Consider the following 26,525-nt stretch of genomic DNA (forward strand, 5'->3'; position numbering starts at 1 on the left):
CCCCTGCGAACTCTCGAAGCCAAAGGACAATTGAACACGACGTATACCGACAACATTGTTGCAACAAATTAAATATGATGCCGATTATGATGATTAATTGGGTCTACCTCGTGCATTAATTAACAATTTTAACCATTTGATTTGTAAAATTTCAAATATTATAATTATTTGAAATTAGTTTTAGAAAATTATTTAGATTTTTTTTAATTACGATTTAAAATATGAGCCACTTCGACAAAATACCTGTTGCATCTGACTCAGTGCAGCCGTCGATAATAATAATAATAATAATAATAATAATAATAATAATAATAATAATAATAATGATAATAATAATTCTCGGTTTTAAAATATATAAATAATTTTGACTTATTAATATTTAAGAATATCCTGGAGTTTCTGAAATTAACACCACAAGACTTGCACATGATTCAAATTAAAATTTATTTGAAGACACATATATTGATTTTATATTTTGTTTAGTAAAAAAAAATCTTCCTCTCTTCAAACTAATTTTTTTGAATTTCGAATTTGATACACCTATAAGAACTTAATCTATCCCTTTTTCATTAAAAATTATAGAGTAGGTCTCTTGTGAGATGGTCTCCCAAATCTTTATCCGTGAAACGGGTCAACCTTTCCGATAAGTAATACTCTTAGCATAAAAAATAAAAAAAATTCATGGATGATCCATATAAGATATCTGTATCACAAAATACGACATGTGAGACCGTCTCACACAATTTTTTGCCAAAATTGCAAACCATTTTGATTGGTTGCCATATCTAACAAATATATATACATATTTCTTTCAATATATATTGTGTATAAAAGAAATATGTTTGACGAATATGTCAGATGCATGCATTTAGTTTTAAAGATGTTGGAATTGGATTATTATAATTATTCTAGATGTATCGTTTAGTTTTTTTTATAATGTGTTGGAATCGGACCAGTATAATTTAATTATTATAAATGTATCATATATTTTAAGATTAAACTATATAGCCGGCAATTTTACTTTATTATTTTAAACGAACGACTACACTACTTTTTAATTATTATTTTTATGACGGAATAATTTCGTGAACACAGAGAAAGAAAGTGATATTAGTAAATTGTGGCACGGCGTGAAAGAGTCAACAATTTATATATTTCTTTATATATATTAGTGATTGTGTATGTACGCATTACATGTATATATGATCATTTTTTTTATATTTAATACTGTTTAGTGTGAAATTTGTAATTATCTTTTATTTTTATTGATCCGTGTTTCATGTGGGATCTAGGCTTTTTTTCTTCTTCAAGTTATTCGAGATAATTATATAATTTTTTTATTTAAATAATTATTAAAATATATTATCTACTTTTGTAAACAGTTTTCACTTTTTTTTAATAAGTTGTCAAATAAATAATTAGCATAAATGAAGTAAATGAAATTTTTACATTAAATTTTGGTGTGATTTGTAGTATTAAAACAATTAGTCTAACGTGCTAATCTTTTATAAATAAATAAAGAAATATATCAAAGAGACGTGAATTGGATGACGTCATTTACACACGTGTGGCTTGGGTAGATTGTCTCGCGACGTGCACATTCCCAGCCATGCGCTGCGCGCACTTTGAGTGCTTGAAATCCTTACTAATTATTATTGTAACTAAAATTCTACCAATATCTTTATTTAAAAAAACATTCTACAAATACTGAAAACTTGTAGTCTTTCGAAATGGCCTTTCTTTGTTAGTTAGTAAAGGAAATGAGACTCCGCTATCTTCGAATGACAGTGATTTTTTCTCTCTTAAAGGTCGTTGTTAGGTCGAGTTAACTTGCGCAAATAATTTTCATCAACCAAATGTATACAAAAGTATTAAATAAGGCCACCAAGCTGCATAAAGTCAAGTACTTGAGATCATTGTAATTTTTTTAAATAAATATTTGATACTATTTTTGTGCTACATCAACTCAATTTTGGCCCACATGTCCCATACAACTTATCGTAAAGTATTTCTGGAAATAAAGAAAATGACTCGATTGTACTAGAAAACAAGTTAAAAACAGAAAGTGAATTGAAAAAAATTATTCGATAAAGTAATATTTTAGATCCATTGGTGGGGTAGGGAAATGGAAACTACACCACGGAAACCTAGTAGATGGTGGTGGCTTCAAAGAATAATTTGTCGAGACAGCATGATTTTTAAAGTTGAAAACAGTAGACTTGTCCCATACTTTAATAACAAAATTTCCACATCACACCTGCCTAGGACAAAAACACTTCTTTCTGGCATGCATATTAGCTTTCAGGTTTTTACCTTGACGAAACTAGAAATGATGCCTACTTTCTTGGAATAATTTCTCCAAAAGAAAAATCATGGAAAGGAGGACCTGCAACAAGGAAAAAGAATTCATAATTGAAGATCTGACAAGTTGCGAGTACTGTGGGACGGGGGGTGGGGTGGGGGGAGTGCATGTGGGGAGAAAAGAGCAGATGATCTCACCAAAAAGAAAAAGAAGAAATGAGATCAACACAAGCATCGGTTCAGATTCAAATCAAAATATGAGATTTTGCATGGAAATATGTACCTTCTTGGCCACCTAAAATATAAAACGGAATATGAGCAATCATTTTTGTGCTGCCTTCGTCCCAGTTGACGATACCTGAATACTGCTTGACTTCACTTGAAGGGTGAACAGGTCCCAAAATAGACATACACACAGCAGGTTCATTCATCAAACTCAAACAATCTTGTGCGCGTTTCCACACCATTGCATCAGAAATTCGTGAGCGAGCAACCTGCAAATTTCACACAAAAGTCTAAGCCAGAGGTTAACTGTCTTTTGGATGTTATTTAAGTCTTCGTGTATGTGTGGAATAAAACTATTCTGACCTTTGCCAATGACACACGAGCCCTTGGAAGTAATTCGCGTTGAAAAGTTGCAAGTTTCGCTATTGCGGTCACCACAAAACAGAGGAGCCTCGACTGAGAAGATTTTTTAAAACCAGAACTGTGGGAAGCTTCACCAAATCCCAGACGACTTTTCACACACCAAAAACAGAAAAAAACGAAGGACGAGAAAATCATCAGCGTGTAAATGGAAAATGACAATTGATGGGAAGTACCTTGGAAAACATAAGGTACCTTGAAGAAAGGTTTTCATATAGGAGTAATTCCAAGCTCTCAAAAAGTTCGCGAGCTTCATCTTTGTGAGCTCCACCTCCTCCTCCATGCTCGCCAATAGCCCAACAAAGCTGTAGAGCCAACTCAGTCTACACAAGATTCATAAAACAGAATATCGTTCATTGACCATTGAGTTATCACCATTAATTTAGAGAAACTAGGTGCAAGCGCAGTTTGAACTGACCTTCGCAGGGTTGTCATAAGCTTCTCCAAGCCTGTTCACAATTGGTTTCTGCAATAAAAATCCAATTATTATGTCTCATTCATAGAGCATTAGAGCATATGTACGTAGCCTTGTATCATCAGACAACTTTCTTATTTTGAGTTGCCATAGAAGTACAACATTGTTATAAGAAAAATATATGCATATGCCACCTTCAGATAATTTAAAGCAAGATCCACTCTAAAGATACCTTCAGAAGTGCAATGAAATGAGGAGAACGGTGAAAGGCAGCAAGCATGAATTCTACAAGCCTCCTCTGAACCTGCAGGTGTACACGAGTGGCTTCATATAATATATTGCTAAGTAAAATCTCCCTGAGCCCAGGTAGAAGAATAAGTTATACTAGACAACTGTGTATATGCGAATATGTGTAGGCAAGAGAAAATTATTATTATTAATTTTTTTTTGGGAATCAAAGGGCATTTTCAACATCACTGGTACATAATTAGAAACCCTCTGCCGGATAACAATGCATTGGGCCAATATGTTGTGAATGAGTGATTTGAATTACTAGAAGTCACGATGGTGTTTTGTGAAGTATAATTGTTTACGCATTAATACAAGCTCCCAGTAAAAGTTTGCATCACGCATACACACAAAAAGAATAGATCATTTGAAACTTTCTCACCTCATATGAGAACACTTTGTCAGGAAATAGTGACGAGTATCTAGCCATTAGCAGAGGAATCAAAGCACAGATTAAAGCTGGCACAGATATAAATCAGAATCAATAAAGTAATCTGGCGGAATAACTTATTGCCATACATACGGAGTTCTGCAGATTATTCGTAGCTATTGAAATCTCATTTCAAGTAAAAGCCAATACAGAATACACGGAGGAGTTAACCTACAATCATTGGCATCATAAACAGCTGAAGCAAAATACGAATCAAGAAGCCGTGGGGCTATTTTAAGTGCTGCTTTCAATCTATCAGACTGGGGGGTATTAATTACAGCCTGCAAAATAGCAGCCATGGTAGGAGAGGTCCAATGTCGCTCCTGAAACATCAAAATGACAAAGAAACATTAGGTACCCAGGTAAATTTTAACAAAAGAAAGACTCAATCGTAGAATAAAAGAATATATAAATATACAAATATTCCCTAATAATTTTAAGCAATACCGATAACATTACAAACAAAATAGTATAAAAGTCCATGTAGCTTAAAATACCAATAAGCAAAATTTCTAGAAACTAGTAGCTCAATTGATCCTTCATCTAGAACAGGATAATAATTATTTTAATGGTGAAAAATAAATCAAATTGCTTGGCAAATTAGGAAAACGGGAGACCACTTGCGCAAACGAACCAACAATCACATACTCTTACAAAAAATAAAATTGAATAAAAGGTGTGTGAAACATCAGTAGGCCAAAACATTGGCTCTAACTTGCTGTAGCACAATCGTGGAATGATAAAGGTAGTTATTAGATATGGCCAACCAAAACTGAAGTAACAAACCAGTGGAAAAGCTACAACAGTCCACGGCCTAATTGTGATAGACCAAATACTTTGGTTATCCAACAAATTACACAGAAAGTACCATACAGAAAGGCCATCATTCTCATCCTTGAGGAGATCAAGAAAGATAGGGTCAACAGTCATAGTAGTGCTATCTTCAGATTCAGAATCTGCACCGCCAACTCCAATGGTTGATCCTGTATATGCTTCATCCATGAGAGCGAGCAACATCTGTATACAAACAATGGTTATTATCATCAAGCAGAAAAATAACTGGTATATTTTCAAGAAGTTCTGTCCAGACCTCCGGTGCAGCACTTTTCTGAATTGAAGCTATGCTGCTTCCAACAAGTGACCCAGAACTTCTTTCAACCTTTTCCAGTGCCACAACCAGTACTAGTCAAGACATAAAGAAAGATGTTACTGTGTAAAATTATGAGCAAGAAATTTACACAAAACAGATTTTCAGTCGAAACAATGTAGTTCTGTTCCCGCATACTAGACAGGGTGAGCGCAAATAAGATCCTGTATCTAACAGATACCTAATAACGTAAGGCAAAAGACTGAAGAATAAAGAAAATGATTTAATTCTACTTTTTCTTCACCAACTGACCTTAAAAAACATAAAAGAACCCACAAACATAAATTATGTAGATAACTACCCAATGAAACTGAAGCTTAGCACTTCCCAAGTATAAAAACACTTCATTTTAAAGCTTAATAAGGAACAATAACTTCCAAAACTAAATTAAAAGGCCCAAACAATAGCTTCTATAAGGTCAACTCATATAGAGACTTCGAAAGCCATATTCTGAACACCGATGCACCGCAGGTACTACATGAGATAAACCCTCTCCACAATGCTAATGAATGCAAGCCAGAGATCATAGTTGTCACAAAATCAAGAAAAATGAACTCACTAGGTAAGTCAACAAGTGATGGGAAAAGGGGAATGAATGATCCAGGAGAGATGAATCCACCAAAAACTCTTATGAATAAATTTTCTAATCTGCATGACAAAGAAAAAGATTCAGAGCCGAAAGACCAATTGACTACATGCAAGAGACAAGCCCAGTGGACAGTGGTGGCAGAAAACACATTTACTTGGGTGACGTTTCATCAATAATTATCACTCACCACCTTGAATTTTAGTGGATAGCAAAGAAGAATGTGGTAGGAGGAAACTTACTTCTCTCCATTCCATGCAATCAACTTCAGCATTAATGGGAAAAACTGCAAGTTAACAAAATACATTAATACTTGACTATACCATGCTGTGAGACATAAAAAGAGAAAAGTAGTGCTTTAATTAGTGAATTACTATTCTATCATTGTTGCTTACACAAATCTTGAAAGTCATTCACTTTTAAACACAAAAAGATATACTACACTTACGATTCTTTCAGTTAGTTATCACTTCGTTGCTAATGTAAATCTTGAATCTCATTCTGTTACAGGTTTGGGCTAAGGGGTGGTAGTGGACTGGACCAAACTAGGGAAACTCGAAATATCTAGAGATTAGAGAGACAAAATGCATGTCGGAGAATAAATGTGGGGATTAGCCCAAACCTGTAAGAGGAATGGAAGTGAAGATATTCTATTTTCTATCTCTTGGAACCATTCTTTCTTGAGAGAATTTAATCATATGACTCACAGACATCTATTACACATGATCAACACCATTTTATCCGCAATCGGTAATAATTTATCTCAACCATATGCATGAATAGTATCTACAACAATTTATCTCAAAGCATATACCTGTGGAAGTAACGTAGGAAAGGATCTTAGAAACTTTCCTTTGTTTGAGTTCAAAAATTCAAGAGTTTTCTCAGCAACATCAGGGTCTGCAAATTCACTACAAGAATAATACAAAATGGGCATGTGTGACGACTATCAAATTTATAGATCCAAGCCCATTGAACTGGATAAGATATTATTTAAGTAAATAACATGACATTAACAAATGGATTGTGGAAAAATAAATATAATTGAGTTGGCATTAACTATGATTCCTATACACCAGAAAAAGTGAATAAACTAAAACCAAGAAAGAATGTAGAAGCACATTGTGATTTTAGAATATTTTGAAATTCACCAGTTTCAGTTGCTTGGTAATTTCAAAAGTAAAGAAAAGATTGTAGTCAGTTCAAACTGCTGCTGCATACGATCATAGATACAAGAAATTAAATAATGATTCCAATGACAAAAAAGTTTGGGTAATCTAATTTATTATGAATCCAAGCATGAACAACCAACACATATTCATTGGACATAACAATGGGGACATCCAAGACTAATTCTAGGTAAATCTAAATGCAACCCAAATCTCCAGCAGATAAAATGAGGATTAGGAAACCAGAAGGTCGAATTTAGTTAATCTCATGTTTACAAAATTAACTTTGCCAATCTCTGTCAACTTTTTCGCACTAGACATCCATTCAATATAGCGCACAGCTCTCATATAGTATGAATATACGACAGATGCACGAGCAATATCCCATATTTTTTATATTTATTTTGCCAAGAAAAGAATATGAATTTCTCCTTACCGGCTCAAACATGAGCGGAAAAATGTTCTAAGACTAGGATCAGCATCGTGTAAAATGACATCCCCAAAATCAAGGAAAAATTGAAGAATGACCTGAAAGGCAAAGGATGACAGCCTAGAGTATGAGTAAATTATTCGGATTAAAATGGATCAGATACGCCATCAAATGGGTACAACAGCAGTACTTATTTTCACAACAAAAGAATGATTTCAAAACAGATAGCAATTTTCTAAAATTTTAAAAGTCCGATGACATAACATTGTGCTTTGTTAATAATTTGGATCTCATTTGTTTCTCTACTGGATGATGGAGTGAACGGTAGCCTCTCTTAAGTAGTTTATTTCTCGGTTCCATATGTTTTTTTAATAAAATAAAAATCGCACTATTCCACAAATATTTCCGGAAAACTCACTATTTAGATTATCCAGTTGATATCAGCAATATTTATAAAAGAAGTGCTCAAATTTTGACGGAATGATAAAATACAACGAACGAAAACAACAAGAAAAATAAAGTACCAGCAAAAGAAGGCCGTTGGAGGTTTGAGTCTTGGAAATCGACGCAACGGAGCGTTGAAAAATTCTGTTCAGGTGCGGGTAAACCCTAGCAATTAGCTCTTCTGAATTCTCACTTTTACAAAGTTCATATAGCCTTTTGATCTACGCAATTCAAACAAACTTGAATCAATCCACAGAAAAACGTACACTTAGGCAACCGTATATACCTATTCATCCAAAAAGGAAGGGGACTCAACTGAATTGAGGATTGAAGGATCGGAAGCCGGGTCGGTGGCGTAGTTGGAATCTCTGGCACTGGACGATAGTGATCGAAGATGAAATTCCCATTCCCTATCTCTCTTTTCCATCGTCAGATTCCGATATGTCTCTCAGAGAATTGCCGTTTCTCCGTGTCTATCCATCCATTATTCTACTTAAAAGCTACCAATTTTCAAGTGCTTACTCACTGAGAGCCGTTCTTCTACCTCCTCGTTTTTGTCTTTTTTTTTCGTGCATAAAGAGAAACTGAAATAAATAAAAATGTTATTTGTCCAAATTATATTGCTGAAATTAATCAAGCAACTACAAATTCAAATTTTATATTCCTAAAAATAATCTACTTTTATTAGACAAATAAAAATAATCACTAGTCTGTTAAAAAGTAACAGACTCCTTTAAACATGATTAAATATAAATTAATTAAAAAGCACTCATAAAAGAATAATAATGTATCACTAATATTTCTAATTTTTTTTAATAACATATTATGTTCCTAAATTTATTTTAAACCATAAATTTAGAATTATCCCCAAATAAACACATTAAATAAAGAGTGAGTCTCATTTGAGACCGTCTCACGGATCATAATATGTGAGATCGGTCAACCCTACCCATATTCACAATAAAAAATAATACTCTTAGCATAAAAAGTAATACTTTTTCATGGGTGACCCAAATAAGAGACCTGTCTCACAAATATGACTCATAAAACCGTCTCACACAAGTTTTTGCCATAAATAAAATAGCCGTGAATTAAACTTCATTCACAAGCTGTATTAATCAATTTGCTCTTGATTATCTATATCTATACTATCATATAAAATTTATAGTAACTTATCGTAGTAACTAGCTCGGAAGATATCAAAATATTTATTATTATTATTATTATTATTATTATTATTATTATTATGATAACAATTTGTGTGAGACGGTTTCACGGGTCGTATTTTGTGAGACATATTTCTTATTTGAGTCATCGATGAAAATTATTATTTTTTTTGCAAAGAGTATTACTTTTTATTGTAAATATTGGTAAGATTGACCCGTCTCACAGATAAAAAGTCATGAAATTATCTCACAAAAAACCTATTTTATTATTAATATTATATTTCCTATTCACAACCTCACCAAAAGCTCTTCAAGTCACTATAAATTGGGTCGACCCAAATTTTTTTGGTCGACCCAAGACTCGAGCGTGGTCGACCCACGCTTGACCAAAAAATATTGGTCGACCAAGCTTGTTTCCATTAGGTCGACCCACATTTGGGTCGATCAAGCTTGTGTCAAATAGATTGATAGAAGCTTTTTCAACACGACGTACACTACGTAGAAGCCATAAATCGAGACACATGCAAAAACCATAAATTGAAATAAATGTGAAAATTATCAGATTTTGGTTAGCCATTATTTCGATTGAATTTACGTCGCCTCGAGGGAAGGAATGTCTGGGCACTATCTGCCGGGCGACGGAAGGGAAGAAAAAGAAAGGTTTAGGGTTCTCTGAAAATTTAATCATGTGTTTAATGAATTTAAAAATTAATACATAAAAACATTTATATAAACTTACTTATCCATCTTTTTTTTTAAATAAATCACAGTAAAATCCAGTGCCCTAAATTTCCCTACTACGTCCCCAAAACCCGCCCCTTCGAGGTCTACTACTCGTCCCCCCCCCCCCATTAAAGAAAAGCCTTCGTCACGGAGCAGGTAGTTTTGTCAAATTTAGCCAAATCCGCAGTAAGTGGCAGATCAAAATCTCCAATGGCTCGCTCTCCTTCACCACGGAGCAAAAGGTTGAAGAGAGGTAAAGTTGAACGAGATGCTGAAAAAAGGGGTGAAAAGGAAGATGACAAAAACCACGGTAGAAACGGCGACAGGGCCACACACAAGGAAAGGGATTATGACAGGGCCACACACAAGGAAAGGGATTATGACAGGGCATTGCCAATCCATAGATCAGATAAAAGGCTAGGAAGGGATGCAATTGACAATGGTTCTTCTAAATCGAGACGCGGACGCTCAGGTTCACCAACTGATAATCGCCGTAAGGGTCGGCACAGGTCAAGATCGCCTTCAGCTACAGATGATAGAGCACGTGATGAGGTATCTGATGATATTTACTAACTATGCCCAATTTCATTTCTCGAATTAGATATTTATTTTGATAAAATAATTTTTTTCTTGATTTGAAAAGCAGCAGGGTGCACAGTTTGGTAGTATCTGGAATCTTTTCCAGTCAAATTATTTATCTGTGCATAGTTTCTGTATCATTCTCTTTAGCTCCGATGCTGATATTTTAACCTCACTGTCACATTTAGATTTTATTTGCCTTTTTTAACATTCTCTACAAATTATAACCTCTGAAAGGCTTAAAATAAATGTTAGTTGTATTGTTCTTGACATAATGGGAAGGATGTCATCTGATCATTTTTTATATTTCTGCAGAGGGCATACCCAAGAAATTCTGAACAGAGGTGAGCCACCTCTTTAAAATCTTACTTTGATTTTGCATCTCAAGATGCATCTTGTAGATGGCATCAATTTTTCCATTATTTTGATAACAAGTACATCAGTTGCTTTTGAGGAATGCAAGTTAATATGTGCATTTAGGTTCACATTGGTTGTCTCCTGTGATGACCAACGTTCATGCATCAAGAAATGTCATTTTTGTTTTAATTATGATATTTGCGTTAGAATTTTGAAGTCATCATTGTGCTAATAAAGTACAGCTTAAGATTTTTGAAACTATGCTGTTATCTCTTAATTCTGGTTTCTGTTTTTTTGTGAAATTTGGCTTGGATAGACATTGCAATTATCAAAGCCGGTACTTTTTACAATTTTATTCTTTTTAGTTCTTTTGTTATCTCATTTTTTAAGGAAGAGGTTGGATTCCAGGGAATTTGTTTTTCTAGTGTTTAGTAAGCTGCTGTATGACTTTAGCTTTTATATTCTTTTACACTGTTATTTCTTGCTCAAGCAGGAACAGTGACAATGATTCATTAGCGAAAATGAAGGCTGCTGAAGATACATTGGAAGCCAAAGAAAAAGTATCTTTTCCATTTAGCACAGTTCTTTCAATCACCCCGCCCCTAAGCCACATTTTATCTGTTCTTTCTTTCTTACTTTTGCTTAATCATTGAGCTGAATATGATTCTCCTACATTTTTAGTTTATGAAAATTTTACCATCATTGATTTTGTGTATAAATTTATTACCGTTTTGAGTTGAATCACTTGCAGCAAAAGCCTTCGTTTGAGCTGTCTGGAAAGCTTGCCGCAGAAACTAATCGATACAGAGGTAATTATTGATTGCCTTTCCAAACTTGTGTTCCACTTCTGATCATGTCAAGGTAGGAAAGATTGTGAACCTATTGAGAAATTGCGAAAAATTGATGATCTTCATCATGCTTGAGTTTGTGTATATTGGTTTCACTTTGCTCTTCAAATGTTTGGTATCTTCTAAAGATCTTTAGTCACATGGGTTAACCATCTATAATGGAATATATCTGTTTTGCTTTTCGTCAAAGCTGCAAAAGTTGTTGAAAAAGCAGCTTTCTTTTTTGTATTTTGTTAATCTTATGTCTCCTTTTCTCTTATACTTATCACAGACAAGCTAGGTACAAAATTAAAATTAACTCTCAAGTAGAGAATTTTAGAAGTTGCTGCATCTTCTTTTCTGGTGAACTTGTTTATCGAATTGTCTGCTTCATTTGATAGTATAGGTTTGGTTGGTGCAGAAGTGAGCATAAGATGAACGAAGTCGATTGAATGGTTGTTATCCTCTTTTCTTGCTTTTTTAAATTAAACATTGACCTGTGCACCACTGCTGCTGTTTATCTGTGTATAAGCCACTAAATTTCTTTTAAAGCTGGCATATGAGCTGCTTCTCATGCAGCTTTTCTCCAGCGTGTGATATCTTGACGTCGGTGATCAAATGAGGATGAAAGTTTGGAGTTCTTCGAGTTCATTTTTTTTATTCCGGCCTAGAAATTGTAAAAGATTAGCTACTATGTGATAAAATAGAAAAGATTGTTTTAGATGGAATTGCCATCCCTGTTGTATAATATCTCCTTACTCTGTCCCATAAATTAATGATGTAAGTGCGCATGTCCGATCTTGTCCATGGTAAATCTCGCCACTCATATGTTATTACTAGTCTAACGCACATTAGTATCTTGTCAGGTATAACGCTGCTGTTCAATGAGGCACCAGATGCTCGAAAACCTGACATCAGGTGGCGATTGTATGTATTCAAGGGTGGTGAAGTACTTAATGGTAAATATTTGTTGGGCATGTGATTTACCTATACGCATTTATTTTGTTCCTTTCAACTCCAGATTAATGTGCTTTAGTTCATACCATCCTCGACTTTTGATGTGCAGAACCCCTTTATGTTCATCGGCAAAGCTGTTATCTTTTTGGTAGAGAGAGGAGGGTTGCAGATATCCCTACCGACCATCCATCCTGCAGCAAGCAACATGCTGTTCTTCAGTATCGGTATAACATATTCAACTTGTTATTTTCCTACAATCTTATTGCACCAGTAAAGTATTTCATATTTTTGCAGGCAAGTGGAGCAGGAGAACCCAGATGGTACCATGTCTAAGAAAGTCAGGTAGCGGTATTATGGATTTTCCGCTTGATTTCTTTGACAGCCTTTTCAAATCTTCTAGTAACTTTCGATGTGTTGGTGTAAATGACGCAGGCCTTATGTAATGGATCTTGGGAGTACAAATGGAACCTTCATTAACGTGAGCGATTCATCCCAATAACCCTCAAATATTTTCTTCTTGCAAATTGCTCAGTTAATTCACTCAAGACATCGGTTGCAGGATAATCAAATAGAACCTCAACGATACTATGAACTGATCGAGAAAGATACTCTGAAGTTTGGGAACAGCAGGTAAGCAACATTTTATATAATATCGCTATTGTGATTTTCCCTGACTGTTTACTCAATGTTCGGTTTTGTAGCCGTGAATATGTTCTACTACACGAGAACTCGGCCTGATGATGCTTCACACCCCCCTTTTAATATATTGGAAAGCATGGAACAATATTACATTGTAGCAGAAGTCGCCAATTCGATATGACATGCTGAAGCCTAATACTGCGTGTATGACTTGTATTTCCAAAGCTGGTCTCTGTTGAGCTCTGAACAAAATTATGATTTATCTTCGTACGTTTGTAAATTTTGTGAAAATTACTCTACTTTAAGCTAAGGAGTTGCTTTCTATTTAACGATTGCTTTTCTAGTACAAAATAGGATACAATTCTTTATGCTACCTCTTTTCTTGTTTTTGCCCTTTCTGGTCTTTTCATTATATAAATAAATTTTTAAAAAATGATTATTAAATTTGCTAGAAAATGGAAGAGTCCCATTATGGTTTCAATGCTAACCGTGAAATCGAAATCAAAATGACAATCATAACATCGAAGCTGTATTTAGTTTAGTTTCGAAACATTACAATTGGATTTGTGCGAATATCGTAAAATTTTAAGTTTTTCTGTTATGTATGAATAATTCAATTTATTATTTTTGTGTAATTTATGTTAAGGTCTTTTGAATTTCGTTTTATAGAAAATTAGTCCTTGTCAATATTAATTTATCAGTTTGATAAATTCAAGAGCCGAGGTTTTATTTTTCTGAATCATTATTAAAGCTAAAGCGAGTAAAATTTGTTTAGTAGCATGGGAAATTCAGTTTAAATTCCGATGTAAGTACAAATATAACTTTTTATTTATAAAATCTAACTAAAAGAAATTATGTCCTAATTAAATAATAAAAAATAATCATATATAATAATATTAAACACAAGGCACCAGTGCTGGATCATTTATAATTTGTTATTTCCCTTTTTTATTCTTGTAGCAGGGCAAAAACTGGTGTGAGACGGTCTCACGGGTCGTATTCGTGAGACGGATCTCTTATTTGGGCTATCAATGAAAAAGTATTAATTTTTATGCTAAGAGTATTATTTTTTATTGTGAATATGGTAGGGTTGACCCGTCTCACATATTAAGATCCGTGAGACGGTCTCACATGAGACTCACTCCTTGTAGCAGATGAATCTGATCCCATAAATGTCGAGATTGTTCCAGCAGAACCGATCGATGGTGAAGAAAGTTCAAATTGATTGATGAAAAACGTCGATTTTCTTCAGCTTCTAAACATTAATTATAGATTCTGCTTAGGGATGGCAATTTCCTCCGAACCCATTGGAGGATCCGATACCCGACTCGAATAGAAGAGGATATGGAGGGATTTCATTTTTTTGATTATGGATCTACTACCAGAAATTCAATACATTTTTTTTGACACCAATTGGGTAATCGGGTATAAAGATTTTCGGGTTCGGGTATGAGACGGGTTTGATATAATCCGACCCACACCCTACTCGATTACCCATTTAAATTAATATATATATATATATATGTGTGTGTGTGTGTGTGTGTATATATATGTATATATATAGTAATTATATTTATTTATATTAAAGATTCATCTTCTCAAATCCGAGTAAATCGGTACTTTTTCTTTTCTCTTCCCTTTCACTTTCACTTTTACGTTTCAATGTTTTACCACTCTTTTATTTTTCATTCAATTTCTCATCTTCTACACTGGTAAGTTTATTTCATGTTTGATTTCAAAAATTGAAAAATACTTTATTTTTTTATTATGGTTCATCGTATTCCTTAGTTCGGAGACATGTATGATTGGTTTGGAGATGAAAACATGTGTTCCTTAGTTCATTGTATTCCTTCTACAATGTCAGGTGATGAAGACATATACGATTAGTTCGGAGATAAACCGATCTAGTTTGATTTTAAGTTGATAATATTTACATATGATTAAATTAGGGGTAGCCCATAGATGGTTAATCAATTAAATTATGAATTTTTGGATATGATGTAAATTCTACTGTATTTTTGTTGAATTGCATACTTTTGTTCAACTAATATAAACTATTTTTAATATTTTGTTATTTTTTCTATAAAGTTTATTTTGTAAATTTTTATCATTAATAATTTTTCTTATTGTTCATTTAAATAATTTTTTAAATATCCATAACTTTATTGAAACAATTTAAATACAAAAAAAATTCAATTTTATATGATAATAGGGTATTTAGGTAGAATATGGTATCCGATAATCCGATGGGTATAGAGATGAAATTCAATACCCGATGGATATGAGGATGGGTATGGAGAATATAAGTATCCGATAATCCGATGGATATGTGGATGAAATTCAATACCCGATAGGTATGAAGATGGGTATGAAAATGAATTTAATAAATAAGTATGAATATGGATGTATAAAATCCGACTCATATCCTACCCATTGTCATCCTTAATTCTGCTCGTAATTAAAATCCACTTTCCAAGTGAAATTAAATTCCTACTGACAAGCAATTTTTTAACTTGCACGAGTTATATATATCTCAGTTTTGTAGCAACGTTCCCGTTCCACATCTGTATCTTTCATTTATTAAGAAATATGGATAGATAATTATCATGCTTTGAATTTATCAGTATGTTTCATAAGTTGCAGAAGAATAATATTATAAACCTTGGATTAGAGTCGCATTTATTAAAAGGGCATATTTATTGAACCCGAAACCGGAGAACATACACTCACGCTGCACCACCATGCAAAATTCTACCACATAAAAATTACACACACGATAGTATGCATAAATTTGACGTACTTATTACATGCATCCAAACCACCACCTCTCATAAACCAGCAAACCAGATAAATGGCTGCCAATTCGGAGGGACAGAAGCAAAACTTTATTCTCGAGGCATGAGGGCAACGTGGGCTATATCGACTACTTCAGTTCAGGCAGCATTCATGCGGCACTTCTCACGCATTTGCATTCCGCACATTTGTGGAAGATTCTCCATCATTTCTCTCATCTCTTGCATTTCTTCCCTTTTGAATCCCATTTCTTGTTTCTGCTCCCTCCACATCATTTTCATGGCTTCGCACCTGCATGGAGAGCTGATCTGCTCCAGCTGCTGGCAGCACTCTTGAAGGTGCTCGCCTTGTCCCCGCATTGGATTGCTCACAGCGGTCCTCAGGAAGGAGGCATCCAAGTACCGTCCTCCCATTTTTTGCATCCACATCTGGCAGTGGCGCAGCCTCTGCTGTTGCTGGTATTCCTGCATGCATGATTCTTCCCCGCCACGTGGGTTCTCCTTGTCAACCATTGTGGTAGTCACCACCGTGGTGTAGGTGGTGGCGCTGGCCACGGAGAGAAGAGCGGCGAAGAGAGCCGCGAAAGCGATTACTTTATCCATGACTAGCAGTGATCTGAGTTCCCTTAGTTGCTGATTGATACTGATTTATGCTTGGTGTGACTGTGTGAGGGACTTGAAGGGGGCGAGGGTTGTATTTGTAGTGGAGTAAAGCGTTTGGATGGCGAGAACGTGGAATATGAGTAACATGCAAACCGGGAACAGGACGGAGAGGTGGCATCACCATTGGAATCGAGCTTCCACGTGTGTGAATTCATGCAAATGCCTAGGGAGTTGGTTCTGGACGTTATACAATTTAGCATAATTTAATCAAATCAACCTGAAACTATGGAGCCGATTTGGCAGTATCTGATTGTAACTTGGGAAAATAAAATTTAAAACGTTCTCTGAGAATAAAATTTCTATATATTTTTACCTATATTAAATATTAAAAGATATACAAATGTCACATATATCATGTTCAATTTTTATTTTTTTTAAAGTCCATGCTACTTCTCATGAATACTTTCTTCAGATTTGTGGTGTTGGATTATTTTTTATTCTGATGGGGCATTGAAATTTGATAGAAAATAATTTCCGCTATTAAGGTTCTTTAATGTTAAAGCCTAAAGGTCCTTAAATCACGACAGGTCAGTTATTTTGTGCACAGAAATTGGAAGGAAAATCATGTGAATAACTGATATCCTTTCAACCAGTTTCTTTTGTTTGAAAGTAAATATCCCGTGTGAATTTACATCCACCAGCTAATGGTTGCATTCAATTCTATCCCAAATTTGCAACTACTGTTCATGGTTTTTTCAGTCCGTGTTTCAATGTAGCGTTTGTTGTGGCAAATAAATCTGTATTTGTTTTCCTCATTCGATGCGAGTCCACAGATATTCGATGCGACTCCATCTAGCCAAGAATGCTGAAACTATGCGGCGTGCAGCTGTTAATTAAGAAATATCGCTAGATACTACATTATCATACTTCTATTTATCACTATGTTTCATAAGTTGAAGAGGAATAATTATAAACCTTGGATTAGAGTCGCAGTTATTAAAAGGGCATATTTATTGAACCCGAAACCGGAGAACATACACTCACGCTGCACCACCATGCAAAACTCACCACGTAAAAATTACACACACGATAGTATGCATAAATTCTACGTATTTATTACATGCATCCAAACCACCACCTCTCATAAACCAGCAAACCAGATAAATGGCTGCCAATTCGCAGGGACAGAAGCACAACTTTATTCTCGAGGCATGAGGGCAACGTGGGCTATATATCGACTACTTCAGTTCAGGGAGCATTCATGCGGCACTTCTCACGCATTTGCATTCCGCACATTTGTGGAAGATTCTCCATCATTTCCCTCATCTCTTGCATTTCTTCCCCTTTGGATCCCATTTCTTGTTTCTGCTCCCTCCACATCATTTTCATGGCTTCGCACCTGCATGGAGAGCTGATCTGCTCCAGCTGCTGGCAGCACTCTTGGAGGTGCTCGCCTTGGCCCCGCATTGGATTACTCACAGCGGTCCTCAGGAAGGAGGCATCCAAGTATCGTCCTCCCATTTTTTGCATCCACATCTGGCAGTGGCGTAGCCTCTGTTGTTGTTGGTATTCCTGCATGCAGGATTCGCCACCGCGTGGGTTCTCCTCGTCAACCATTGTGGTAGTCACCACCGTGGTGTAGGTGGTGGCGCTGGCCACGGCGAGAAGAGCAGCGAAGAGAGCCGCGAAAGCGATTACTTTAGCCATGACTAGCAATGATCTGAGTTCCCTTAGTTGCTGATTGATACTGATTTATGCTCGGTGTGAGGGAATTGAAGGGGGAGAGGGTTGTATTTGTAGTGGAGTAAAGCGTTTGCATGGAGAGAACGTGGAATATGAGTAACATGCAAACCGGGAACAGGTCGGAGAGGTGGCATCACCATTGGAATCGAGCTTCCACGTATGTAAATTCATGCAAATGCCTAGGGACCTGGTTCCAAACATCATACAGATTATCGTGACTTTTAATCAAATCAAGCTGAAACTATGGAGCCAATGGTTTAAAACGTACGTGTGTGTGTGTATATATGTATATATATATTAAATGTCGAAAGATGTACAAATGTCACGTGTTGTTCAATTTATTACATATTACAAAAATGGGAAAATTGTAATTTTGTTATGTAAAATGTTATGGGTTTAGTCATATTTTTGTTAAAGTTTAATTTTAATAAGTAATTTGAATTTTTGTTGTTGTTTTGGTTCATTTTTTGCTTGAAACACTAAACATAAAATATGATTTATTTGACACCGATTTTTCTTACGGGTTTCATGCGATGAGAACAAACTCATATTATTCAAATCAAAAATAGGAAAAATAAAGTAAAATGACATCTAAGACTTCAAAATTGAAGTGAAAAAATTTGTCTTTTTTTATTTTTATTTATGTAAATTTTAATATGTTTAATATAAATTTTATTTTTGTCACATGATTTATATAAAAGAAAAATCAATATCAAATAAATAATATGATTCAGAAGTTACAAGGATAAAAAAATAAAAAATTTGTATTAACAATAATTAATAAGTTATTCCTGAGAAGACCCAAGCATGTTTGGAGAACATTCGAGGACAGAAACAAACCTCACGAAAATAAAATTCACTTATCATCAAAACGTCAATTTTTATACACAAGATTCTGAAAATGTAACACAAATTTTTCTTTATTAACTCATGGATCAATTCTTAGATGGGCCTCTACAATGTAGATTCATATATGGCTCAAATTGTTTTCACTCGAACTCAGTTCATCTGTAGACTGTAATTCCAATGAACACCCACCAAATAAGCCGGTTCTATCGTGAATGTTCTCAAAAGCAACGAACGTAAACCACACACAATTATTGCTGTCTGTCCATAAAGATACTCAGTGAATAATGAAAAAAAGCCCTCAAACTTATCTAAGTGTAGCTAGCTAGAGAACTGACTGATCTCACAAGGTAGATTTATACAGCAACCATCGATTGATCTGTGGGGAACAAATACAACATGATAACAAGATGATATCTTTAGGGACGGAAAAGTGAAGTCTTCAAGAATCTTCAAGCTTTTTGCACAGAAAAACCAATAATGAATTCCTTGATTTCATCGCTGGCGGCTCTATCCAGCGCAGTTCGATCCTGTGCATCCTTGATGGTGTAATCAGCTCCAGCACGCATCAACTCTTCGATCTTCGGTTTATCACCTTCTGAAGCAGCCATCAATAACAAAATATCGACGGGGTGGATGTTCTGTTTCAATAGAGCCTCCATTTTGTCGTATGAACCCTCCACAGCTAACATGCCCATATAGTTGAAGTACTGCTCAAAAGTTCAAATCGTCAGCATCAACTTCAAAATTTATACTGGATAGGCTTCAACAACAGATTTTATTGCCCCGTTCTCAGTCATAACATTCACATGAATCCTCACCTTCAAAATTACTATTACAGTACTCAAACTAAAGCATCTAAATTTCTTGTCTACGATTCTGTGGCATCATCCAAACTAGGGGTGCAAACGAACCGAACATGTTCGCGAGTTTTTCGAGCATGTTCGATAAATATTCGATTCGTATTCGAACTTATCGAACTCGAGCCGAACTCGAACATGTTCGAATTTTTTTTCGAGCCCTATTCGCGAACCTTTATATATATATATATATATATATATATATATATATATATATAAAAGAGGCAATCTTTTGTTTTTGGCCAATTTGTTACAAGTTCCCGGTTGCTCCCATTACACGTGGCTGACATGCACATCTCCACACATGCACCGATAGACATCTACACAGAGATATCAGATATGAATGCCTTGCGTGTCAGGTTGTTTGTCCTCGTTGTTCTCGATCCCTTCATTTTGGCTCTTGCATCTCTCGGTTCGTGTTGCTCACCTCCGGACGGTTTTGTCCCCGACCACCTGCCGTTAACTGCTGCTTTCTCTCTTCCCTTCGCTGCGTTGCTTTCCCCCTTGTCCAGATTGGTAAGTTTCTACTCTGTTCGCTTCTCTCCCCTTTTCCCCCTGAGCTTATCTTGGAATCTTTGGTTTGTTCTTATTCTCTTGTTTTGTTTTTCTATTTTCCAGATTAAGGACTGGCCGGCTCGTCGTCGGCGCCGGCCTTCTTTTTCTTTCAGCTCCGCGCATCTCTTCCTTATCTCTACTGTTTGGTTTTCTTCCCTGTCGCCATTGGTAAGATCCTACAGCTTTTCCTATGTCCCCCATTTTTTAAAAAAAATTTACCCTCGAATGTTATGTTTCAACTCAGTTAGTTTGCTCTTTCAAACTTCCTTCCGCCTGTTCTAGCCTTGTTCTTCTCTGAAATTTACGTAACCTTGACATGAGTACTAAAGAACTATCTGGACTAGGAAAAAAAAAGCCCATGAGGCATCTTACGGTGGATAAAATTAATAATAATGCAAATTATTATTAAAGGCCATAATGTAATATTTAGTCATTTGTTATTTTACATAGGCAACTAAAGTACAAATTCCTTCATGTAAAAAACATTTTGCTACACCAGAGCGCAAAAGCCATAGTCGAATATTGACAACTACAAATATTGGCTCACAAGTTTCTTTGAAAAAAAAAATATGATAATTTACTTGTGAAAATATAATAATTTACTTGTATACTCTCTTAATTAATATGATAATTTACTTGTGAAAATATAATAATTTACTGGAGGAAAATATAACGCCTTAATTAATACAGTGAAAAATATGATAATTTACTTGTATACTCTCTTAATTAATTTGTTTGTAATTTTGTATCTTTTTCAGGTATGACTGAATCTGTTCCAGCAGTAAATTCAGTTAATGTACAAGTTTCGTTAGCTTCAAATGAGACACAAGAACATATAATAGATAAAGAGGATGTGCTAATTGATGATGATGATGATGATGATGATCAACTTCATAAGCCAAAGAGACAAAAGAGATCTGAAGTATGGTCAGAGATGATTGAGGTTGAAGATCCAAAAGGTGGCGAGAATAAGTTCAAGTACAAGTGCAAACATTGCCATCAACTCCTCGCAAAAATAGGGTCAGGTACTACATCACACTTACGACGTCATTTAGAAAGTTGTGTCCGTCACTTGGAGTCTAAAAAAAAATATGATAAACTCAAACAACAACAATTATTGTTAGGCTTCGAAACTATAGATACAACTATATCACCTTTGTTACTTGATGGAAAGTTTTGCATGGAACGCATGAAAGAAGCAGTTGCCACATGGATACTAATGCATGAACATCCATTTACATTAATAGAAGAAGAAGGTTTTAATATGTTTTGCAGACGTGGAATGCCTGAGTGGACTCGTATATCACGAACAACAGCAAAAAAGAGTTGTTCAGTGATATACGAAGCCGAGAAAAAAAAATTGCATGGTTTGCTGAAAAATATAGAAAAGATTAGCCTCACAACAGATTTATGGAAATCAAAAAATCAGAAATTAGAGTACATGGTCATCACTGGTCATTGGATTGACTCGTCTTGGAAATTGAATAAGCGTGTTCTCAATTTCTTTCATATTCCTCCCCCTCGTGGTGGTCCTCAAATTTCAGATACTCTTCTAAAATGTGCAAGACAGTGGGGAATTGAAAATAAGATTTTTACAGTTTCTGTTGATAATGCAAGTGCTAATGATGCTGCAATTAAATATATGAAGGAAGATTTCTTGAGAATAAATAAAAAGCTGGTTTGTGGGGGGAAATTATTTCATGTACGATGTTGTGCGCATATTTTAAATCTTATAGCTCAAGATGGACTCAATGAAATCAAGGGGATTGTTCATGTAATTCGTCAGAGTGTGGATTTCATTAGAAGAACAGATGCTAGACTCATTCAATTTGCTGAAATTGTGAAGCAATTAAAATTAAATGAAAGAAGATTGGTTGATGATTGTAAGACAAGGTGGAATTCAACTTATGAGATGCTGGGAATAGCAATTGCTTTCAAAGAGGTTTTTCCAAGATTTAAAGATCGGGAACCAAGCTACATTCATTGTCCAACTGAAGATGATTGGGATAACTTGCTTAAAGTATTTTCAATCTTGAAAGTATTTTATGATGCAACAAACATAATTTCTGGAAGTGAGTATCCTACTGCCAATCTTTTTTTAAATGAAGTCTTTCGAGTGAAAGTAGTCTTGGATGATAGATCTTGTGATGAAGAGGAGTTTATCAGAAACATGGTGCAAAAAATGAAGGCAAAGTTTGATAAATATTAGGGTGAATGCAATTTGTTAATGGCTGTTGGTTGTGTTTTAGATCCTAGGTGCAAAATGCGTGCACTTGAATTCAGTTTTTTCCTAAACTTTATACCTCATTTGAAGCAGAGAGTAATATTAAAGAGGTTGAGAGGCTTCTGTATGCAATTTATAAAGAATATTCAGATGCATCTACTGAAAAACTTCAAGGAACAAGAACCAATTCTGAATCTCAAGGAAGTAGCAGTAGGTCAACTCAAATTAGTGAGGAAATTCCTAGTTTTTCTTCGGGATGGTCTGAATTCTCTTCTTATTTAAACGAAATTGAAATGGTACAACCTAAAAAATCTGAGTTAGCTGTGTATTTAGAAAAAGGATGTCACAGGCATCCTAACAAGCAATTTGATGCTCTCGGTTGGTGGAAGCTCAATACATACAAATTTCCGGTGTTGTCGACAATGGCTAGAGATATATTAGCAATACCAATTACCACAGTAGCTTCAGAGGCAACATTTAGTGCCGGGAGTCGTGTGATAGACAAGTACCGTTCTTCTTTAGCTCCTACAACAGTAGAAATGCTGATGTGCGGCGGAGATTGGTGTCGAAAACGACATGGGGTGACTAAAAAAACTAAGGTAATGATATAAAGTTTTGCTAATGCTCTTTTTTTTAAAAAATAAGTTGGTAAATGATGCCTTTATCATTATTATTGCAGGCTGAAAAGCAAGCTTTGAAAATCAATCTTCCTATGGATTAAGTTGATGGAAAGCTTTAAAAACAAGTTACTTTTGGAAGGTAAACTATTGTATGTCTAAATTATAATTAGTTTTAACTTAATTTAAATTATTTTAGTTTACTAACATGTGTATTTGAAAATGCTGCAGATTTCAGATATCAAAAGAAGCATTATATGATTACATCTTATGTTTTTGTGTTGCAGATTAGAGTCATGCTCATGAAAATGACTATTTTGATTTTTGCATAGGTTATAATATTTGGAAATATGGAACTTTTCTTTTAGATTTCCTAGAACTTTGGTATGTTTTGGTATATAAAAGCAACAGACTTGACTTGGAGATAGCTTGGGACAAGCTGTGCAGCTCAACTGTATAGGGTTTGGATTTGGATTCCATATGAAAGTAGTTTAACCATTCTACAACTTTTGTATATTTTGGTATGTAAAAGAAACTAGTACTTGACTTGAGAGTTGGCTTGGGACATGTGGCTCAACTCTATACAGTTTGTTTAACCAGTTACTTGATTTTTTGCTAGGAGTATGATGTGGATTTGGATTCCATATGAAAATAGTTTAACCATTTACTTGACTTTTTTGCTATGAATTGCATATTTCAGCATAAGTTGATGTTATTTTAATTAATTTGTCTACTTTGTTTTTGCATGATGCTATTTTAATTAATTTGTCTACTTTGTTTTTGCATGTTTGATGAATTTTTCATTTCATCTTTGAAATGCCTAAGTTTAGATTCCAAAATAGAGAGTTACCTATTTTTCATTACAGTGTTTGTCATTAATTGGTTAAAAATTACAAATTACAAAATAATGGCTCGAATATTTCGAATCGAGCTCGAATCGTAGATATTTCGAACTACAGTTCGATTCTATTCGAATCAAAATTCGAATCAAACTCGAGCCTGAACTTTATTTCGAATCGAGCTCGAACAAAAAATTTTCATTTTTTCGAACTTCGAATCGAATACGAATATTACACATATGTTTCGAGCTCGAGCTCGAATATTAATATTCTTGTATTATTCGGCTCGATTCGGTTCGATTGCACCCGTAATCCAAACAATCCAATTGGTGTTGATTCGTAGTGCAAGTAAATATTCAACAATCGAAAACTACCTCGTAGATTAATTCGAGCTACGCTGCAGCTTCAACCTCGAAATGAATATCTAATTGCTGTATTCACTAAATATTCAATCATTTGAAAACTACCAGCTTCTACGGTTTCACTAATCCTTTTTTTATTATTCAATACCTTTCGAGTGCAAGTAATGTATGCTAATCCAGTACTGACTTAAATAAGATCACCATAATCATACTTTCGCAAGCTTCTCCCATGAAAATCATGGCGAAACAGAGGAGTAATAATTTTCTGCGGAATTTTTCTAAAACTAAAATGTTTGCCCCCAAATCCACCTCCGAATAGCGAGGTCCATCACCTACACAAAAGTATTCAACTTCCATTTTCGGTGCTCTAAAAATGTCTAAATATGGGAAATAATCAGATATCGAGTATAAAAAATTAGGCAGTACTCAATGCTGATCTTTTCAAATTATGTTTTCCCAATTGACGAAAAAGAACAGTGTCCGTAAACTCAGCCGACATATAAAACCACATTCATCGCTAGAAGAACACAGGAAGAAGCGCATGAAACAATTGCCAACAATTAAAGCGTAAGCAAGAACAAAATCAGCGGAGATATACTACACCTGTTCAACATCGTCGCGGTCGAAATCATCACGGGACTGACTACCGTAAATGCCGGCACCTTCGGCATCAACTCCATTCTTCCCGAACTTGAACCAGCAGGTGGTTCTCGAACCGCAGCTGGGTCCCAGTTTTCTTGTGGTTCTGCACCATCCAAGACTATTTCCAACTTTCGCACAACCCAGAAATGGACAAGTCCGCTGCAAGGGAGGTACAACAGCAGACCCACTTGAAGAAGAACCTACGGATTTAGAGGAGAATTTTGGTTGGAGAGAAAGTGGAAATGTTGACGCCATTGGCGATGGTTTCAGATTCTCGCTGACTCTGAAAACCAACGGTTCAAATCATCTAATATGAGACTGAAGGATTGGAATTTAACATTATATATATATGCTATTAAATAACTGGGCTTTACTTTTGTGAAAAGCCCGTGTATGATTATTGGCCCAACTGTTTACCTTAAAGCCCAGAAATGATTACACAAAGTATCGTCATCTGATATCTATATATCATAAATCTTGGATGCTTTATTTTGATTCTTTTCTTTTAAATTTTTTAAAATATTGTTATTTTTTTTTTATGCACGTCTTCTTCTTTTATGCACGTCTTATTTAAAGATAAGCGTGTGGATCTAAAAGGAAAACAGCTAAACTATTGGTTGTAATAAAGAAATCATTTAGGCTATTTTAGACGCTTAAAAAATATTTTAATTTGCATCACATATAATTTAGTAAAACGATAATACAATTACTTTTTAGTAAAGATAAGCGATTGATCATTCAATTGATATCAAAGAGAAGATAAATTGTTAGATTGTCAAGTAGTGTAATTATTAATTGAGAATGAAATTGTACTCTAATAAATGTTCATTCTGAATAATAATCTAAGACAAAAACTTGTGTGAGACGGTTTCACGGGTTGTATTTGTGAGACAGATATCTTATTTGAGTTATCCATGAAAAAATATTATTTTTTATGCTGAGAGTATTACTTTTTTATTGTGAATATGAGTAGGGTTGTATTAGTAATACAATTTTTTTTATTACCTAATTAAGGAGAGAAGAAGACTCGAGCTTGAGCCGTTTACAAAAGAAGATGACCATTGAGCTAAATATCCGGTCAACCATAGCGAACAACAATATACACATCGAATTGACAGGTAATGGGACTTATTAGTGTTGGTAGCTCATCAAAATAACATGACACGCATTAATCTGATGGGGCTGCAAACCTATTGCGAAAGGGGGTGGATTCAACAACACCTCAATACTATTTTCCACGGGACTTCGACTTTTGTGTTTATGGGATGGATACAAGTATATACAACCAACATGTGCCATTTAGTAACAGATTTGGGACGATTTTGGAACCGATAAGATC

At 34.9% G+C, this 26,525-nt stretch overlaps 5 protein-coding genes across 9 annotated transcripts; 1 reads left to right on the forward strand and 4 right to left on the reverse strand.

Moving 5' to 3' along the window:
- Positions 1 to 2,066: 2,066 nt before the first annotated feature.
- LOC140812134 (uncharacterized) lies at positions 2,067 to 8,435 on the reverse strand. Of its 5 annotated transcripts, none has more exons than XM_073170342.1 (16): positions 8,172 to 8,432; positions 7,936 to 8,076; positions 7,418 to 7,509; positions 6,627 to 6,723; positions 6,055 to 6,098; positions 5,786 to 5,874; positions 5,170 to 5,261; positions 4,953 to 5,096; positions 4,255 to 4,402; positions 4,032 to 4,108; positions 3,594 to 3,665; positions 3,365 to 3,412; positions 3,142 to 3,251; positions 2,890 to 3,037; positions 2,585 to 2,795; positions 2,067 to 2,386 (listed from the first exon to the last, which is right to left on the reverse strand). In XM_073170342.1, exons 1-16 carry the CDS (start codon positions 8,280 to 8,282, stop codon positions 2,337 to 2,339), a joined length of 1,674 nt encoding a protein of 557 aa, XP_073026443.1. In that variant the 5' UTR covers positions 8,283 to 8,432; the 3' UTR covers positions 2,067 to 2,336. The 5 variants fall into 5 exon arrangements, with proteins under 5 accessions (XP_073026443.1, XP_073026442.1, XP_073026446.1 ...); XM_073170341.1 differs by having other exon boundaries at positions 3,142 to 3,269; positions 8,172 to 8,431; XM_073170343.1 differs by lacking the exon at positions 2,067 to 2,386 and having other exon boundaries at positions 2,608 to 2,816; positions 3,142 to 3,269; positions 8,172 to 8,434.
- Positions 8,436 to 9,794: 1,359 nt separating this feature from the next.
- On the forward strand, positions 9,795 to 13,580 carry LOC140812697 (FHA domain-containing protein DDL). The gene is made up of 10 exons (XM_073171041.1): positions 9,795 to 10,296; positions 10,639 to 10,667; positions 11,174 to 11,240; positions 11,432 to 11,489; positions 12,374 to 12,466; positions 12,574 to 12,688; positions 12,759 to 12,806; positions 12,897 to 12,942; positions 13,024 to 13,094; positions 13,166 to 13,580. The coding sequence occupies exons 1-10, from the start codon at positions 9,955 to 9,957 to the stop codon at positions 13,200 to 13,202; spliced, it is 906 nt and encodes a 301-aa protein (XP_073027142.1). The 5' UTR covers positions 9,795 to 9,954; the 3' UTR covers positions 13,203 to 13,580.
- A 2,201-nt stretch (positions 13,581 to 15,781) lies between these two features.
- LOC140812765 (2S seed storage protein 1-like) lies at positions 15,782 to 16,569 on the reverse strand. The gene has a single exon (XM_073171124.1). The coding sequence runs from the start codon at positions 16,496 to 16,498 to the stop codon at positions 16,037 to 16,039; it is 462 nt and encodes a 153-aa protein (XP_073027225.1). The 5' UTR covers positions 16,499 to 16,569; the 3' UTR covers positions 15,782 to 16,036.
- A 1,177-nt stretch (positions 16,570 to 17,746) lies between these two features.
- On the reverse strand, positions 17,747 to 18,205 carry LOC140811339 (2S sulfur-rich seed storage protein 1-like). The gene has a single exon (XM_073169194.1). It carries the CDS (start codon positions 18,203 to 18,205, stop codon positions 17,747 to 17,749), a length of 459 nt encoding a protein of 152 aa, XP_073025295.1.
- A 1,063-nt stretch (positions 18,206 to 19,268) lies between these two features.
- LOC140812361 (protein LHCP TRANSLOCATION DEFECT-like) lies at positions 19,269 to 25,514 on the reverse strand. The gene is made up of 2 exons (XM_073170606.1): positions 25,148 to 25,514; positions 19,269 to 19,797 (listed from the first exon to the last, which is right to left on the reverse strand). Exons 1-2 carry the CDS (start codon positions 25,439 to 25,441, stop codon positions 19,540 to 19,542), a joined length of 552 nt encoding a protein of 183 aa, XP_073026707.1. The 5' UTR covers positions 25,442 to 25,514; the 3' UTR covers positions 19,269 to 19,539.
- Between the last annotated feature and the right edge of the window lie 1,011 nt (positions 25,515 to 26,525).

The sequence above is a fragment of the Primulina eburnea genome, chromosome 14, assembly GCF_022965805.1.
Source record: "Primulina eburnea isolate SZY01 chromosome 14, ASM2296580v1, whole genome shotgun sequence".
NCBI lineage: Eukaryota > Viridiplantae > Streptophyta > Magnoliopsida > Lamiales > Gesneriaceae > Primulina > Primulina eburnea.

Coding starts and splice junctions, on each gene's coding strand:
- LOC140812134 (XM_073170341.1), bottom strand. CDS start 8,282: ATGGAAAAGAGAGATAGGGAATGGGAATTTCATCTTCGATCACTATCG. Junction 6,099..6,626: donor TTCCTACGTTACTTCCACAG/GTATATGCTTTG, acceptor GTTAACTTGCAG/TTTTTCCCATTAATGCTGAA. Junction 4,403..4,952: donor ATGAGAATGATGGCCTTTCT/GTATGGTACTTT, acceptor TTGATGTTTCAG/GAGCGACATTGGACCTCTCC.
- LOC140812697 (XM_073171041.1), top strand. CDS start 9,955: ATGGCTCGCTCTCCTTCACCACGGAGCAAAAGGTTGAAGAGAGGTAAA. Junction 12,467..12,573: donor GGGTGGTGAAGTACTTAATG/GTAAATATTTGT, acceptor TTTGATGTGCAG/AACCCCTTTATGTTCATCGG. Junction 12,689..12,758: donor CATGCTGTTCTTCAGTATCG/GTATAACATATT, acceptor ATATTTTTGCAG/GCAAGTGGAGCAGGAGAACC.
- LOC140812765 (XM_073171124.1), bottom strand. CDS start 16,498: ATGGATAAAGTAATCGCTTTCGCGGCTCTCTTCGCCGCTCTTCTCTCC.
- LOC140811339 (XM_073169194.1), bottom strand. CDS start 18,205: ATGGCTAAAGTAATCGCTTTCGCGGCTCTCTTCGCTGCTCTTCTCGCC.
- LOC140812361 (XM_073170606.1), bottom strand. CDS start 25,441: ATGGCGTCAACATTTCCACTTTCTCTCCAACCAAAATTCTCCTCTAAA. Junction 19,798..25,147: donor ACCGCGACGATGTTGAACAG/GTGTAGTATATC, acceptor ACTTTTGAGCAG/TACTTCAACTATATGGGCAT.